The following is a 19,370-nucleotide window of genomic DNA, read 5'->3' as shown; positions in this document are numbered from 1 at the left end:
ATGCAACGTGATTGGTTGATGTCTTTATTCACGGTGCTAAAGCTCAGAAAATTGACCTTGTCCCGAAAAATTTGTATCGCTTTTTCGCTGTGTAATATTCACGTTCTGTGTGAAAGTACTCAGGACAAAAACAACAGTTTGAAAAAATATATTGACTAATGGCACGATAAAACGGCTGCCGGTGTGTAAAGGCCTTGTCTACAGCCATGCTAGTGGCTCTGTGAGGCAGGTAGGCACAGCGGTGCTCTGAGCTAAATGCTAGGTATTTTGGTCATAAACCAAAAATATTGGACACATTAAAGTTAAGGAATCACCAAAGTTAATACAGTTTATCCTAAGGAGAATATAAATGTCCGTACCACATTTCATGGCAATCTATTCAATAGTTAGAGAGTCATTTCACTCTGAGCCACACATTTCAACCTCGTGAGGAATAGTCAGAAGATCACCAAAGCCGGTAAGATGCTTTGTCTGGAAACCATGAATGTCTGTACAAAATTTCAAGGCAATCCATTCAATAGTTATTGAGATATTTCAGTCTAGAGCGACCGACATCCATAGAGCCACTATTAGCTAGAAATCTCTCCCACATGATAACAAAAGCACATTGTTGTCTCTTGTTCATACAGTATTTCGGCCACTTGAGACAACAGTTTTGCGGCTCATGGCCACTTTTTGAAATGTTGCTGGTTTGTTGTTCAAGTCAAGAATCTTAAGAAGTTTTACCTCGATTTAATTTTATGTATTATTATAACAACAACTGTAAATTAAATCTCCCCAAGGACTCACAACACTTTCATCTTCTCCCACTAAAATTAGATCTTTCTTGCTTATTTATGTATGAAATTGCGTTCGTCTTTTCCTCTACTCTGGAACATCTACAGCTCTGCAAACATGTATCAAAAGCATATTTTTTAGGGATTGATTATGCCAGCTTGTTGTGGATGGAAGGCCAAATACATATAAAACAGATTTACATCAATGTAGACATTACCTTAAAGGATTGGACTGCAGACTAAGCTTGAATTCATGGGTTACCAACACGTACAATACTGAGGACTGTAAAAGTGGAAGGTGTAGTGCCTTGACAATATTACTATGGCCCTAGAAGGATCGAGTAAGGGAGAAAGGCTCAAAATAACAGCGAGGAAGAGCGGTGGAGGGGATTTCTTCAAAGATTAGAGCAAATTAGCCGGAGCAGAGCAGGGAGAGACTGGAGAGAGGAGCATTTCTCTGGTGATTAGCCGGTGAAAAACCGTCGAGAGATCTGGACTAGAAATACAGTTGTGGTCATAAGCATCCTGACTATTGCAGACGTCTAAAAAACTTTCACTGCTCAACCAAATATAGTTATAGCCAAGATGCCTTAGACAGTAGATGGCTTTGGCTAATGCTTGCCGGGTATGATTCAGAAGTGAGAGGATGACGTGAGGTGCCACTAGAGGAAATTAGTTTTTCAGCCTATATGAGCAAAGATAGGAAAAAGTTGCTTATTAATTTGAAGTGGGAAAGATACTCTAACACTGGTAATGAAGGAGAAAGAGAAGAATCGGGTCACAGGTTGGTGTGCAGGATATAGGCAAAGGCCTGTAGGTGTTGAGTTGTGGCTATACTGCTTGTCAGCATCACGGAATTTGAAACTCTGAGCAGCCACAGGAAACCACTGGAGGGAGCAGAGGATGATTTGATGTAGGAGGATTTTGGGAGGCTGAGGACAAGTCAGACTGCAAAGTTCTCGATGAGCCACAGGCTGAGGAGAGGTTTTTTCGAGAGCCGAGGGAGGAGTGTGTTTCCATACTTGAGACAGGAGGCGATTCATTTTGGAAGGAGGAAAATAGCCGCACCGGCCTCTATGGGTTGAAAGGTAAAGCTGTGTGTTCAGAGATGTAGCACGGAAAAATCCTGTTGTTAGGGCAAGAAAGACGGATCAACTCTATCTCATGAGGAGGCGTATAAATAGCACGACAGTACAAGGACATTCTGCGTGTCATGAGGACACATTTTATCCTTTTCTCATTTCATTTTTATGCCTCTTTTTGCTGTCATTTTTAAGCCACGCAATAAAACTATACGGTAACGTCTGCAGTTAAGTTTAACAAAACCACTTATTTAGGTTTAGGAAAAACATCATGGTTGGGCTTAAACTATGTAAACTAAGTAAAATACGTACGGAAACAACGTAACAGAAGTACGGAAAACACGTCACAAACGTCCCTTAAAATTAAGTCAACAACACTTTGGGACTCGAACACTTTGGGTCTTGAACAACGGTAACCTGGTTGAAAGTCCTGTTCTTGTTGGACCCATCCACCACAAGCAGTCTCTCTCACTTTTTATTCTACGTCACTAGCTCTTAGCGTAGCATATAGACGGATGCATTTCCATTGCAGTCAATACAGACTACATGGGGTACAAACGACATGCCAAAAGCAAGAACGGCGTTCTTCTTGCACGCAAAATGACTTCTAAATTCCCTTGTCAATCATACAGGGTTATTAGACATAGTGGAATTACTCTAAACATGAACAAGGAGAAGAGCAGAATCTCTTTGTGAAGAAAGTTGGGATCTATTAAATGTTTTCGAGTGCAAACCTGCAAGTTGCAACGCAGAAGATGGGCAACATTGTCTGGTGTCACATCGGCATGCTTGAGTCGTCTGTATGCTTCAAACTAGTTCGTACACGAAAAGTGGCGGAAGTAGTTGGGTGAAGAATGTAAAGAGTAACGGTCAGTTACTCCATACAGACGTTGACAACTGCAGTCCGTCTGTTGTTGGAGGGTTTGGCTGCAGCCATTTCCATGTGATGGCTTTCTTACTAGCAGCCTGGCTATTTTCAGATGCTGTTTGACAAGCACGTTTGAAGCATACAGATGCCCTTAGCAGGCTATGGAGGGGTCAATGTGGTGCTGTCACTGCTGATGGAAAGCAGAGGTAGAAGGCAGGAGCGTCTTTATCATGTTAAGACGGGTTTGAGTCGAGGTCTGATAAGAAATCCAGCTGGAATTCAGCAGAATCTCTTCGACTCTTTTTCATAAGCCTAGTTTCGTAACACTTTTGTTTATCAGTGTTTGCATAATGAAGATGATAAAAACAAGACGTGATGAAATTGTTATGTTATAATTTCAAAACAAGAGGTTGTGTGTTTCATCTTCTGGGTGAATGTTGCTGTTGTATTTCGCCATGTTTGAGCTGTGCAACTTTAAATATGATGTGTACTCAAACATGTTCAGACGTTAAAAGTTACCAGATGTTGTTATTGACGGTGAGATCAGCAGAGCAGTGATTGTTCTAGCCTCTGATTGTTATCTGAGGAACCAGTTTATTTCATTCTACTAAACTCTTAAGATTCACAGATATGTGTGCAGAGTATTTATATATTTTTTGGCAGGTGAACATGTGGAAGTCATGCCAAAGAATCGAGCTGGCACCCTATACTGTTTGTTACTACTCCATTGGCCCTCTTTCAATAGCTCTTAAGCTTTATATGCAGATAAATAAAAGCAATGAGATGACTTTTGGACGGACTTCACAGTGATCTGTGGGAGGAAAGGCACTTTAGTCCGAACAGTGTGTGGTCTGGGTCAAATATCAGGACTATCAAAGCTCAGCCACAGCTGGCCACACCTGCCCAAACATCCGTCTCGTTTCACTCTCATCCTCAGTCGGCACGACCTGCACGACTAAATAATAGCACTTAACTAAACCCTACAACTATTCTGCTAAACAGTTTATTCTCTGCAGAGTCAAATAAAGCAAAAACAATTCCAGATGAACTTGATTTCCCTCAGTACAAAGCTCAACACTGAATACATGAATCCAGTCGTCTTCTTGAACCACAGTAATTTCTTTAAATGTACTGAAGATGTGTCTAATAGCTGCTGTAAGAGCCTCGCATCAATTATATGCCTCGCAGTAAAGACAAGCAATGAAATAGCATCTGCAATCGGAGTCCAATCTCTTCAAAATGTGCTGGAGGGGCAATTTTAGCGCCATAAAAAAATATGAGCTTGATTAATCTGAAATTCAATACCAATTACAATAACATTAAAAACTCCTCTGGAGACTCAGCAATACTGTGCTTCTCAGAAACCTGGCACACGTGCAGCCGCAGAGGAAAAAATTAAATTGCCTAGATAATATATAGAGTGTGACACACTTGCAGTTACAGTGTTAAAGAAGCAAAGTAGGCTGGAATAATAATGCTTGAATCATGATTTATGTCTTTAAAGATTTGCAATATATCCCATGAAAACTATTTAATTTGAGCCGTGGTTGGAGAGCAGTCTGCGGCACATGATCAAATAGACTTTTTCAATATCACTTGAAGAAAACACGAATGTAAGAATGCAATAACGGTGATACGATAGCTAATGCTTTTGCATTCCTAAATATGATAAGATCAAATTCGCGATCGATTCGAAGCGAGGCGCGAAGAAAAAGGGAAATGCGTGACTTCTAATCGACAACCTTGCAGTGATTCCTTCTCCCCCCTCTTTCTCCTCTCCGTCTGACAGAGCGTTTCCCCAGAGCCTCGGCTCAAACTGCAGAACCGCTCTGTGTGGCAACTGTTGAACAAAATGGACTCTCACAAGAAGGAGAGAAAAATCCCACAGGAGAAGAGGAGAAGGAAGAAAAATCAATGCGAGGAAGGGATTTTAAAATAGGAGAAATGGAGGAGGTGGGGTGGGGGAAAGAGAGAGCAGAAAGGTGAGGGAGGAGGAGGCAGATTGATAAGGAGAAAGAGCTATAATGAAAAGATCAATAACAGAAAAGCATTTGAAACCATGTAAACTGTGTCCTAATGCTTCATTTGATCCAAACACATTCATTTCTGCTGGTTTTAGTAGGCGTCACATTCACAGAGAAAAGCAACAGTCGGGTTTGAGTCTCACAGTAAACGCGCTGCTGCTGCTGCTGCTGCTGCCTGGATGCTGAAGATGCAGTGGAGGCTGGGAGAGAAGACGGAGCTAATGAGCACACTGGGAGAGTCTGCCTTGTTGTTCTGTTCAGTGTTATTTCCAAATACTGCAACCCAGAGACTGGGGCGGGAAGTCAAGCTGTCAAAAAAATCTTTCAATCTGGGTTAATTGCTCGGGGAGAGGGAGCCTCATGATCATCATTAGAGATGTTTTTTTTCCTCTCATATAATGGCTCCACAAATGCACCTGTTACTTCATATGAGTTGGAGAGCATTTTTATTAGTTTACACTGTGTTTCTACAGTCGCTGCAATCAGCGTTGCTCTTTCTGTATTTCACTCAAGCATGGACAATCAGTATCTGACCTCTGACCCCTGCAGTTTGGTGGCCAAATTCAACTTTGTTCAGTCATGCATCTTATTAGTTTCTATATTAGCTTTTTGTTTGCTCCAGATCATTCTTGGAGACAGTTTTTGTAGAAAAATATATTAAACTCTCTATAAACACATCCCACTTGTGACGGCTGGTGTTTTAGATGGTGTGAGGCTGTTTTTCTCACAACAGTGTGAGGCGGGAAACTGTATTTACGGCTGAGAGGCGAGTGTGAAAACGGACGGATCATCCTAACAAGACACACAGTAACATGATTTGATGACCCTCAATTAAAACCTGACTAGTTTTGTAGGGAGAGTAATGTATTGAGAAACAAATAAAAGTATAAATTAATAAGTGAAAAGTAACATTTCTAGATTTATTTAAAGAAATAAAAATAAAAAAAATCTATTAAATGCGAAAAATTAAGTTGAGCACATCCATAATACATCACAAATTAATTCCACATTTTATTGAATTACAGTCACCTTTTTTTGTTGCCTGAACCTAACTAAGTAGTTTTGTTGCCTAAACTAAGTTGTTTTCTGTGAAGATGGAAGTTTATTTTGAAAAGACTACATGTAATGAGTGGAAAATGACAATGGTCGCTGGAAAATCTTTGAAAAACGCACGTAAAATGAGGAATAACTTTTCGTAAGATATACGAACTGTTGAGAATACGTGATATGTTCCCAAGAAGTAACCATTTTAATATCACGAGAAAACCTTCGACCCGATTTACTATATATAACCTTGTAATAAAATCTTCCCAGAAACTGAAAGAGGACTTCTCCCAAACTTCCTCTTTGTCAGTAGTATTTCAGAGCGGCTGTGTTGAGATGTTTGAGTTGCACTGATGCTTATGGTGAGGATGTGTTCACTGAGCCAGGGACTGTCCTCCATCAGAGGGATGGCAGCAGCAAAGAGGACTAACTCACCAGGCCTGAGACTTCCTCATGGGCACGCTCTGTCTCGTCCATTTGGAGTGAGGGGTCAGGTGGTAAATGAGCTGGCGGCAGATCTTGTTGGTGGACTTGAACGAGTCCGTCTCCTGCAACACACACACACACAAAGGACGAATGATGGACGGCAAATATGGTCATTTATAAATGTTGGACGTCTGATCTCCTTTTCTTTCTTCCTGCAAACTACAGATGTCCTGATTTTCACATTTCTTTCTTGTCCTTTGAATACAGCTGCTTCAAACATTGAAACATTAATTTATTTTGCTCCATGTCTCTCCCCCTCCTCCTCCTCCCTGCCGTCTCTTTTCTCTCTCCCACCTCCGTCAAAGACTTTAAATGGAATGGGTTGTGCTGAGCAGGGTAAATCTAATTAGTGGTACAACACGACAACAAGAAAGAGGCAATGTGGCGAGAGGGAAAGAAAGACAGGGGCAATTTACCTTAAGGCGATTAACCATTCGCTGCTGCCACTTCTTTTCTTGGGCGACAAACAAACATGTCTCATACTTCAAAACATCCAGTGCTGCGGTTTCAGCCACTTGGATGACTGAGCATGACGTTATAGCCGCACATACTGATTCACAATGTGGAATTATTATTAGCAAATGTGAATCTGTCGACTGGAAGGATGTCTTTTATAATGCATGTTAATCATGGGTCTGTGGTTCAAAACATACGTTAAATTAACTCTGAAACTGATGACCATAAGCTTCAAAACATTAGCAAATGATGCATCTTTTAGTCCTCAATATGTCCTTGAATATATAATCTTAGTGTGGTGGAAAATACTGGGCATAGAATCAGCTGCCAGGCCTTAAATCCAGCACACTGCCTCTCTATATCCTCGTCACGTCCTGACACAGTATCCCGCCACGGGTCGCCAGCCAGTCAGGATAACGCTGCCAGCTCCTCACTTTCCCCTCAGTCCTCCTGGGCTTCCCCCGCCAAAGCAAACAGCGATAAGATAAGAGTTTTCTCACAGGTGATCATTATCATCTGGACTCGGTAAGTAAAAACTAGACCGTGGCGACTTTATCTTAAGGCAACCCATCTTTTCCTAAAAGAGATAAGTGCAGACTTTAGATAACGGAAATGGCTGCTGGGTTTGTGTTTCACAGCCACTCTGGAGCTGCTTCTGTGGCGTCTTCGCCCTCACACCCAAGTTTGAAATGTAATTTGAATTTGAATATCTGGGATTTGTATGCCGTACTACAAGTGGATGACTCCCAGCTTGGATAAGTCACGATTTACATCTTAAAGGGCCAGCCCTTTATTTTATTGACCACATAAAATACATCTGAACTTATTTCATATGCATAATTGAAGAGTTTGTCAAATTGATTGACAGATGAAGACTCATGTTAGACAGCTGAATGTAAATTATTAATGTTTTTGAGGCTGTTCGTATGAACAGTAATATCTGTAAACAAATTTGAGAGTGATAGCAGAGAAGCTGGTGCAACTTGTTTATTCGAGTGCCCCAATTTAGACCTTAATATCTTAATGATATCCAGTATTATACATATTTATGTGACTGTTAACTATATTGCAAAGGAAGCCTGAAATAAGATATAAATTTAGGATGGGACAAAAATGTAATCTTACTCTTTAAAGCTTCAGTAGGGAGAAAGTTTTTTGGCATCACTTGGCAAGCTGAGTGCAGCTTTTCCACAAGCAGACTCAAATTGAAACTTTCCAGAATGAATTGTAAACTTGAAAATGTGCCCATAAAGACAAATGTCGAAGTAATTATTTTGATAATGATAATATACTTTTTTAAAATCAGTTGGAATATCTTAATGCAATGAATGAGCTTTATTTAAAGTAGTATCTTACTGAACTCTCTGCGGGCAATGTCAATGACGATAGCCGCAACTATGGTTACTATGGATGTAAAGTCACATTGTACACATTGTAAAGCTCTTTGAGCAAATTTGTAATTTGGGGCTATATATGAATAAAACTTGACTTAAAATGTGCTGAGGTACTCACATTTCTAGGGCAGCCCCCTCTCAGTCGATTAGTCGACTAATTGATCATTTTGGTCTTTAGTTAACTAAGATTTCTTTAGTCGATTAGTTGTTTTTTATGCTTTTTTCATCATGAACGACTTATTTTCAAGAAACTTATGAGCATATCTCTGGTGAACACAAGATTTAAACTGCTGCATTGTGTGATTCTTTGTGGAGAAACTCAGTTTTACAATCTGTCGATTAAATCAACTAATCTTATAAAAAGTTGTTAGTCGACTAAGAATTTATTTGTTCGAGGGCAGCCCTATAAGGGAAACCACATGTAAAACAGGAGTCAGTCACTTAGGGGGAATCTGTGAATACATTACGGAGGATCCCTACATAATAAAAACGAATATGTCACCTCACTCATTTTAAAGACTTATTTATCCATTATGCTAGTGGATCAACACGTTTAATTTCCCATAGTTCCTATAGCTTCTGTAGTTGTGTTTGTACAAAGCAAACTGACAGTTCATTGTTCACAATAGCATGACAACAAATATGACGCATGCTCTTAGGCATGGCTAATAAATGCAGACATGTTGCAGCTTGCCTCTCCTCTGTTCACAATCGTCGCCCTTGCCCCGTTTATTAATTAATGTGACGACTGTAGAGATTCTTTTTCATAATTCATGAATGTAACAGTTAAAGGGGACATATTATGCTCATTTAAGGGTCATACTAGTGTGGGTTGTTCAGCATGTTTACATGCTTTAATGTGCAAAAGTCACATTATTTTTCTCATACTGTCTGTCTGATTATACCTGCATTCACCCTCTGTCTGAAACGCTCCGTTTTAGCGCCTGTCTCTTTAAGACCCCCTCCCGAAAAAAGCCCAGTCTGCTCTGACTGGCATGCGAGAAAAATATGGTGCACCTTAGCAAAGGTAGTTCTCAAGCTGTGGGCGGTATATTCTAATGAGCCTGCCTGTGACATAGGAAGGGGGAGCTAAATCTGAATGACTTGTTGAATCACGTTTTCTGATCTAGACAACCTACAAAAAACTGACATGGTTGTTTTATTTCACAGTTTGTGGGTTGGTAGACGCTCCAGATTCCCAAATGTCGGTTCACAAGCACTGAAAAAGTGACTTTTTCACCATATGTCCCCTTTAAAACAAACTGAATCTTTCTGGATCCTCACCCTTTTCGGACACTGCAGGTCCCGGGCGAGACTGAGTAGCAGCTCGTGAGAGATGGGGTCCACCAGGTTGAGAAAAGCCGCGTTCTTGTACAAAATGTCATTGAGCGACGTTCCCTGGAGTCCCAAATCCTGAGAGAGAAGAAGAGACAGAGCAAAGTGTGTCGGTTAACTCGTACCATAAACTAAGTAAGACACTCAGAAATGTATTTGATTAAAACAGCCACGTCTGAGTCACGCTTAATTTAATATTCAAGTGACATTTCATGGATAGGTTTAATGAAAATAGAGTCAACGTTTATGAGCTTTGTTCATCATCCCCCTTTCATCTTGCCCTCTTATCACGCTGCGAGGCGAGCTGATAAGGTCTCGCTATCAGAGTCGTGTGTTAACACTCAGAGCAGTTGATTAGGGGTGGGGAGGGTGTCTGTGTGCATAATAAATGTATGTGTGTGTGTGAGGGATGTTGGGAGTAAAGTTTAAGTAAGCCAAGATAAAATATTACACTTATGCTCTCCAGTGAAGAGAACAAAGCTCCCTCTGGTTCCTCTTATCTCATTTGCAGGTTTCAGTTGTACTTTTGGCCCGCGTGACTTTCTATCATTTTCACAAAACACAACTCTGAGGAAAATTTCTTTTTGATTCCAGTGCACTTCTGCTTTTCCACCTTCAATCTTCAGCATTCATAAGTGGAACACTGTGTAAAAGCAGGAACCAGGACACATGCCTATACTTATATCATCTTCAGGCTGTTTCTATTTGCAATGACAATGTAAATATGTTACATCTTCAGGTTATACTTCGAGTGCTGCTGATGTGACGTTAGCAGCCGGCGTATGAGCCTCAGCAGCGTGCGGGGGAAGACACCAACGCACGCACACAGAGGAAAAAAACAAAACAGCAGGGAAGACGTGAAACTGAGCAAATGAAACTAAATGAACGAAAGATGAAAGGAAAGAAAGTCAAAGGAAATCTCTTCTTTTTCGGCATGAAGCTGCATTTTCTCTCCTCATCACAACAACTGATAAAAGATGATTTCCTCGACTCTACATGCTGTTAGATCAGTGACAACGACTGCTGCTACTGATGAACAAACATGTTTCACTTGACCGTCGTCCTCTTGTCAAACTGTACAACTACAAGCTGTGGAGCTGAAGAGTAAATACTGTCAGCTCTGTATGAACTGAAAAGCTTTTCAAATAGCAGGCTGGAGGTGGAGGCTGTGTAAAACATGCTGTATTCGCTCTGACAGCCCGAACACTTGGGGGCACGGCGGAAAACTCCCATCAGCATTTTCTCCTCCTCCAGCTTTTGAGTTGATTTATTACAGCAGAGCTCTGTGGGATTCCCTGACGCTGGACTATCCTCTCCCTTCAATAAACCTCATTTAGCACAGACTGAGGGTGCCACATGTGTCCATAAACGGAGGCACGGAGGAATTGGAAGATTATTTTATGATGATGATGCGTGTTGTGCAGCTGCAGCATCAGATACAAGCGGGGGATTCACAGTTGAAACGAAGCACGTTGAGATCTGATCCTGTGGATTAATTTGACTGATTCCCAATCATAAAAAAAGCATGAAATGTTGTCCTATTTGTCACTGCCACTGTGTACATGCCCTCAGATCCCACGACAAATGTCCTCGTGAAAGCTGCATATCTAATCTGACGTCTGCATCACAAAAAAAAGTCTGAATAAAGCGACGAGCTCCGCAGCGCAGAACATCATCCCACACACGCAGTTCATCAGAATCCAATTAAATATATTGCACAGGGTGACAAATCCAGTCCCACAGCTTCCTGCTACAGTGTATAAGAGACGTGTCGCAGCTGCCAGGTGTCCAGCTTTGTTTACTTTCTTGGACTGAAGGATAACGTGTTCTTTCCTGGATTGAAAAAATGTGACCTTTTATGCAATCATATCAAAATCCAGTGAAGTCAGAACTGAAAGGCTGTGATGTGGAAAAAGTACAGAAAAGCTGAAGATTCAAAGACACAAATGCCTGGCCAGCAGCAGGTGTGCTTTGGCAACGATATCTAACAAGCAAGACGAGGACAATATGTCAGCTTAGTGAAATGTGACAGGACATATAAGGAATAGTTTCTTCCTGTACTCTAGAACAAGAACACTGAGTACTTGACGGGGCATTTTGCTCATATATACACTCACATTAACAAATTCCTCAGATAAAGGGGGAACTTTCTGTACACATCGTACTTCTATCCAATTTTCCAATTAGCTAAATAAATCAGTGTTCTATTGAAATATAATCCACTCTCTACTCTACAAAGGGAGTCTCCAACGTTCCCTCCAGTACTTTCATTTTCACCAGATTTTTATGATATTTATGTTGCAGGCCACATGAGCCAAGTGACTTAAATGTGACCTTTCTCAAATGATCTCATTGTGAGAGGTATAGCAGAAGCTCATCTTATTTAAAGGAATGGTTTGACATTTTGGGAAATATGCTCTATCTTGGGCTGAGTGTTAGATGAGATTGATTCCACTCTTGCCAACTTTCTCGCTAAATTTAGCGACTTTTCAGACCCTCTTAGCGACTTTATTTCTAAAAAGCAACTATAGCGACAAATTTAGCGACTTATTCAGACCATTAGGGAAAAGGTGAGAAATGTATTATATCAGAGTAATCACAGTCCACTGCTCTTCTGCCAACAGCACGGGGTCTCTTCCTCTCTTGTGCCGTTTGCATGCAGTCAGCTGACAAAAGTTCCACTAAGCTTTATGCAAATGATGCACGATGACGTCACCAATTTGCAAATGAGCTTTTAGTGACTTTTTGAATTAGTACTAGTTATTTTCATTAGAAAAAAGTTGCCTACAATATACCACTCTCATGTCAGTATGAAGCTACAGCCAGGAGAAGGTTAGCTTAGCTTAGAACAAAGACTGGAAACAGCAACCCTGGCCCCAAAGCTCACCAGTTAACACGTTATATCTTGTTTTTTCAATCTGTACAAAAACCAACCTATACAAACAACTTCCTGGCATCCTGTTGTCACTGTGAGGTTGCCAGGCAACCAGCCGAGGCCACCGCATTCAGCCAAGAAATAGTCCGGCACATGGGCCCCAAGTAAAACCACAATTTATTGTTTTCACACGGTTTGTATGGGTCAAACAAACACTATATAACATGCTAATTACTGAGCTTTAGAGGTACTGAGATGTGTATTTTTTTATTTACATATTTACCACACAGACTTGAGTGGTATCAATGTTTTCATCTAACTTTCGGCAAGAAAGCAATTAAGTGTATTTCCTAAAATGTCCAACAACTCCGTTAATGTGGATCTGTGTCAAACTTTTATTTATTTATTCATTTTCGGAGAATTTTGCGTTTATTTGATCGCATACAGAGAGGCAGATAGGGAGTGTGGGAAAAGACAGTTTTTAAACCCTAGCTCTAAAGTGACACAGACGTGCAATTTCAAAATAAAGGCGTATCTTAAAGATGATATGTATCAATATTTTCACTTTGCATTGATGATATTGGATCCTCGATCATTCAAACGACATATCGATCCAGATGGATGTATCATTATACCCCTAATGAATAATAATACGATCACCGAAGCACCAAAGTCTGAGCAGTTTTGTATCGATGCATTTAAAGTTGAATAAACCAATTAAATAAGTGTGTTATGACAGCTAACCTCAGACTTCCTACACCGCAGAGAACACCTTCATTAGTGTTTTCTCCATCGCTGCACATTGGTTACTCAGTGTGCATGTTGCAGAGCGTAATTGATATGAGTATTTGCTGATTCTTTGTTTACTAATGTAGAAGATCCCAAACTAATTAACTTAATGGCCCAGAAGGCCGATCTGCGATGGAGATACAGCCCGGGGGCCACTGTTATTGGTTCCTCTTTGTAATGACTTCCTCTTATATGTGAAAGAAACGTGTTCCAGCAGCATCCATCATTTCAAGGTGATTATCTCCAAATCCATCCGTCTCTGAGAGGGAAAGCTGCTTTGCTGCTGGAGAACAACAACAGGAGATCTACTGCTAGTGTGTTTTTTTTCTCCCCCGTCTTGAGGTATTGTTAGTCAGACACTTGGCTTCGGCCCCAACGACATACAACAGTAGCAGCGCTCTGGCTTCACCTCAGTGAGCGATGGAGAGCGTATTCGTGCTTCGTGAGCAGTTTAAATGCCGAGCTATGGAGAAAGCTGCTCACGACCAACAAAATGCACATGTTAATCTTTAAAATCCTTTTTTTGCATAGGATGTGACGGACTGCTTTAACAGGGATCAGACACATTTTAGTCTTACAGGATGCATGAGTCACTTCCCTCCAGCTTCACATCAAAAAGAAGCTTTACAATGAAGCTTAAATTCACCTATTATATGCTCAGTTAATGGATTATGTTGCAGAATAGAAGCGATACCTACAAATCTGTCTTCAATTCAGACACTCTTAACTTCCCCCTCAGCATTGTCTCTTGCGTTAAAAAAATCTGCACACATCTGTGTGATTATTTATTCTACGGCGCCCTACAGATGGGGAGTTTGCTTGACAGGGGGCCCTCTTGATCAGAAGTGCTTTTGTCTGAACTTCAAAACTGATCCGCTTTGATCAATGCACAACTACCAGGAGGCAGAGGAAAGCTCAAGCTGAGCTCTAAAAAAAACAATTTCTCTTTTTCTCCTCTCTGGTTTGGATAAATCTTCAGAAAGGAAGGATTAGAGCAGGGAAGGTGTTAAATGGGAAAAGGTAACAGATGAGACCTAAATGCAAGAAATAAATGTATAGTTGGGGGCTATGGAGCTGACAACAAAGAAGTGTTTGTACAATGCCGTGCAACAAGGGACAGATTAGAGCTATTTAACAATACCACATTAGAGTATCAACTGTGCTTGTATGAAGCGCTACTTCTTATGTGGATTTAGATATTTAAAATTCCCTCTCATGTATATTTCAAACCTCCTTCACACAGGAAACAGTGAGCCATTCATTTGTTACTTCCTTAATATTTTCTTTTGTAGCCTGAAAAAGACTTTAAGAGGCCTCAGCCAGGCTGGTAAATCACTTGTTAGAGAAGAAATATGCCATTCACTTAAGATCACAAACTTTGCCGCATACCAAATGAAAGCAACCAAGTCTTCCCTATATCTTTTTAAGGGCTACCATATAATCCACCCAGTGTTCTTGGTTGTTTGGAGCTGATTGAATATTCAGATCATGAACTAGCTGGCTTCCTACTCTACAGCCATTCCCTTTCAGACTAAACAGGTGGTTGATTTTAAGCCCAGCGTCTCATTAGAAGTGCTTCTTTTTCGCTCAGGAGCATTAAAAGAGGGCCACAGCGTTTATGTCAGTGAGTCTTGCTTACCGAGAAGCATTTAGGAGAACTTGCAAAAAAGTAGATGATTAAATGACTTTAACTTTTAAAAAAATATTAACACACTGACACCTGCAGATACACGTGGTCCATGGAAAGAGGGATTTTCTCCAGTGAGTGACATCAGTTTGAATATAGCTGGGCTTTTATATACAGTAGTTGGATACAGCAGGCACTCTGTATGGGCAATGCATGTCAGATTTATTGAAATAAGAACACAACTAAATAAACTGCGGTTATATTAGAAAATTTTCAAATTTTTCTAAGATTAGCACAAACTTGCTTCTCAGTAAATGCAAAATTCAATATGTGACTTGCAGATAAAAAATAAATGAATGTAAGCAAACTTTTTGCCCATGCATCATCAACAAATATTTATTAATAACAACACTGTTAAGAATTTCCCAGTAAAATAACAGTAAAGAACTGGCAGCAGGGTTGCCTTTATGTTACTGTAAAATTAACATTATTATACTGTTGCTGAAATTTACAGCTTTGTACTGTTAATGAAAAATACAGTTTGAACTAGTTTTTAAAAATTAATTTCACAGTATTTTACAGTTAATTTACTGTTTAAAGATACATTATATAGCTGTTTTTCCACCTTTCTTTTACATTATCTTACTGATTTATTTTAATGCACTATTTAGGTTGTATTTTTTACATACATTTTAATAAACATTATTTTTTTGCCTAGATGAATAGACTTAGCAGGTTACAGACATAGGAATAGTCACACTAAATACAATTAAAGGCACTTGTTAGGAAAAAGGCTATAATAGACTTGTTGACACTTTTCCCAAAAATGTCTGTCTCTAGCTGGCTACAAGCACAGAATGCAAACTATAACACATGTGAGTGAAGAACAGAGCTAATTCACTGATTCTCCAATCATGTACAATTTACAAGCCTCACATGAGCAGATCAGGTCCCAGAATTAAAAAAATACTGCATGAAACTGTTACTGATGATACTTTAGACAGTTGATCAGCAGTAAAGTGCTGTTTTTTAAGAATGCATTATTGTTCAGTTAAAAAACGTCCTATGAGCGAAATTTAACAGATTTTCTTTTGTATTAACAGTAAAGCACTGTTTTAGCAATAACAGGTTAATACTGTTGAATTCCTGCTGTTAATTAACAGCAATTGTTTACAGTGTGGGCAATGCATGTCAGATTTATTGAAATAAGAACATAACTGAATAAACTGCAGTTATATTACATATTTTCAAGCATCTGCATTTAGATTAACACAAACTTGCTTCTCAGTGAATACAAAATTAAATATGTGATTTGTAGATAAAAAAAAAAGAGTGTAAGCAAACTTTTTGCCCATGCATCATCAACAAAACCCACTTATTAAAAACCAAATTCCTTCCTTTAATAACAACTCAACTCATGCATGATCCAAACATAACACCAACCCCTTTACCTTCCTCAGCAGTTTGAGCACTTCTACAGCTTGCTCCATCCTCTGCTCCCGGAGGAGCCTCTGGATCTCCCGGATCCACGCCACCCTCCTGACATACGGGCTGTGGTTGGTTTTCCGCAGCATCCCCGGCAGCTTGTCGGACTTGAGCATCAAGGAGGTAAACAAGAAGTCTCCTCCGCCTCCTCCTCTTTTCTCGCTCTCTCCCTGGAGAGCGTCATTCCTCTGGCGTCTCTTCTTGGACACTTTGCTTTCAAAATCGAGACTTCTCTGTCTGGTCAACTTAGAGCCCATCACTCCTGAGAGGATGATGCTGTGTCGGTGGTGGTGCAGGTGGTGATGAGAAGAGGGATTTTACAACATGCAGCCAAAACATCCCACTTAACTTGCTCCCCCTCAGTGAAATAGTGTTGCAAAGTTACTCTGAACTGTAAAGCAGCATCATAATAATGATAATAATATGCCCGGTCCCAGTCTTGTCGTCATCCCCCTGCTTGCATCCGTCCATGCAACTCACTGCCTGAGCACTCTTGCATCCTTTGCTGTACTCAGAGCTGGTTTCGCTCCTCAGCCAATCAGATCGTGATTCTCCACAGAGTGAGAGTCATGTCGGAAACTGATCTTCTTACTGGACCCCCACATCATCATAACGCACAGGTTGTTTATTTCACTGGGAGTCAATCAGAGGAAGTAGACCTTTTTTAATCCTGTTTTATTATACTGAAGGGTCTTATATAACATACATTATGTTAATCTAGTAATATGAAAATGTGATAGATCGGTGGATAGATAGATGGATAGACTAAAGGCCAACATCCATCAGCTATGCAGACTACATGTGCATGAACAGTATTGATCAACACATGTTCTGGTGGTACAGATGTAATCAAATACCGAGAAACATGACCTGCAAGTTTGAGTAGCAGAGAGGCTTTAATAATTTAAGAGAAATGGATTAGTAGTTAGTACATCTCTAAAGAGCAATGAGTAAAAAAGCAAAGAGACGAAACTACAGTGTTTTTTTTTTTTTTTTACAATAGCCGCTGCCACAATTTTGGACTGAAAACGTGTTTTATATTTGTTATATTTTAGAGTTCAACACAGGCCCTTTTGGCAGAATAGGACACTAGAATTAAAATAATTTTGTTTTACTTTTGTACGGCACTTTTTAGGCGGATGATTTATTGGTGTCCGGTAGTTGCTTTCAGTCCAGAATGGTGGAAGCATAAAGCTTTGCTGCTGGGCACTGATGTTGCAATGGAACGAACAATTGGCTTCTTGGCAGCATGCATTTTTTGACCTTGCTGCGGTGATGTCACAATGTACTCCAGGGCGTGTCAGTACACGGTGACATCACTGTTGGGTGTGGTTAAATGTGCAACAGAGCACACTGCTGACAGTGATTTCAGACTTGAAACTTCAACCAGAGAGGGCATGAAACACTGCTTTGCCGCAGTCCCAGTGAAATCAGATTTAATAAACCCTTTTTGGAGTAAAAAATAATGTCAACACATTTTTTTTTATATTTATCATTAATAATTTTGTATTGCTAAAAATAAGACAAAAAAGGATCTTTTCCTCTCAGTGGCTGGAGGGGCGTGTCGGTGTCTATGTTTGATTATCATGAAACCAAAAGATTTGAAACATAAATTTAGGTCTCAATTTTTTTCTCAAAGGCGAACACATGACATGTGACTTCAAGTCTCAGTGAAACGGGAGTTAGAGCGTCTTTCAAGAGGGGTTTAAATCAAATCCTTCGCATTTGATTGGCCCATTAAAACGTTGTGCGATCCAGACCTCGTCACTAAAACATGCAGATTGATATTATTGCTTGAAATTGGTTGGCATTAGCTCACGTAAGGACACTGAATATTTTGCTTAACAGGAAGAAAAGATGATTGGATTTTGATATAAAAATACTAAGAAATTGTTCTTTTTTAAATATATTGGTAAACAGGTGCACAATATGAGCGGGGATGTGATCTAAAAGGGTTAAAAAAAAAAGGCATTTTTCATTTCATCTCGACTTTAAAGAGCAGATAAGTACACTGTAACAGATAAAAAATTAACAAACAAAAATCTATTTGATTTCAGTTGGACTTTAAGAGCAGTTGGACTTTCAGTGGCTGAAAATTGTAGTAAACTTCACACCTTGCTGCAGTGATGTCACAGTGAACTCCACGAAGTGTCAGTACACTGTGACATCACCGTTGGGTGTGGCTAGAGGTACATCAGACTTGAAACTCTCAACAAGGTGAAACACTGGTTTCCATCCTGATAATTAACTTACCCTTTAAGACTACAACTCCCATCTTGATTTGCACATTCATTCATGAAACCAACAGAAATTGGGAAAGAAATAGGCAAAGGAACGTTGACAACAATTTACACAGTGAGACTTGGCCTACTTCAACCTCTAAACTGCATTCACTGTCATTGACACAAGTACATCTTGTTAACCAGCTAAAAGCATGGGGTGAATCGGTGTCTCTGGTCAGTGACTATGAGAGATGAGTTAGGGCCCCGAGCTTTCAAAATTGAATCCATCTGACATCACCAAACTACCCCCGGTGGGATAGAGTGCAATAAATTGGATCACCTCTGCAAAGCCATGGAAACAGTAGTGAACTCTATGCCGGAGCAGCGCCTGATGCATCCCCATCATGCTGGTACTAAAGTTTAATGGCTTTGTCTGGCCTCCTCATTCTCAGGGTCGATGATCTCCTGATTGTCCAGGTTCTTATTTTTTTCTTTGAGCTGGTAGCAGATTCCTCTTTTTTACCAGAGTTTAAGGAAAAAAACGCATTATCTACACACTAGGGTCTGTACCAATTCACTATGTTTTTTTTTTAGGTTGTATGGAGTCAAGCAGCTCATGGGCAGCGGTATGATTGTTAACTGTGAGGGACTGAGCTGGCAGGTAGAGGAGTCATAGGTGGACTTTCAAAAAGAGGGTTTTATTCACCAAAATAAAAGAGGTCAACGAAACAGAACTTAACTCTAAAGGCTAACGGACTAAACCAATGACTAAAATTGACTACCCAAATTGAAGACAAAGGAAAACATACAGGCCTTTAATGGCTGATCAGACCATTTTTGAAACAAAGGGGTAACACAAAGACAACTGTAACTAAACTACAAATATAACAAAGCACAATAGTTAGTC

The 19,370-nt window shown here is 40.0% G+C and overlaps 1 protein-coding gene across 1 annotated transcript in view; it reads right to left on the bottom strand.

Annotated features, from left to right (window-relative positions):
- Nucleotides 1–16,802, bottom strand: part of lrrc75bb (leucine rich repeat containing 75Bb) — a 30,981-nt gene extending 14,179 nt beyond the window's left edge. The window contains exons 1-3 of the mRNA XM_074617633.1: nt 16,208–16,802; nt 9,415–9,543; nt 6,230–6,342 (exon numbers count right to left, since the gene is read on the bottom strand). Of these exons, the coding sequence (XP_074473734.1) occupies nt 6,230–6,342; nt 9,415–9,543; nt 16,208–16,498 (533 nt within the window). The 5' untranslated portion in view covers nt 16,499–16,802. The remainder of the gene's footprint in view (nt 1–6,229; nt 6,343–9,414; nt 9,544–16,207) is intronic.
- Nucleotides 16,803–19,370: the final 2,568 nt, after the last annotated feature.

The sequence above is a fragment of the Sebastes fasciatus genome, chromosome 19 (genome assembly GCF_043250625.1).
Source record: "Sebastes fasciatus isolate fSebFas1 chromosome 19, fSebFas1.pri, whole genome shotgun sequence".
Lineage (NCBI taxonomy): Eukaryota > Metazoa > Chordata > Actinopteri > Perciformes > Sebastidae > Sebastes > Sebastes fasciatus.
The sequence above is the reverse complement of the archived record's forward strand: the minus strand, read 5'-3'. Positions and strand labels throughout refer to the sequence as shown.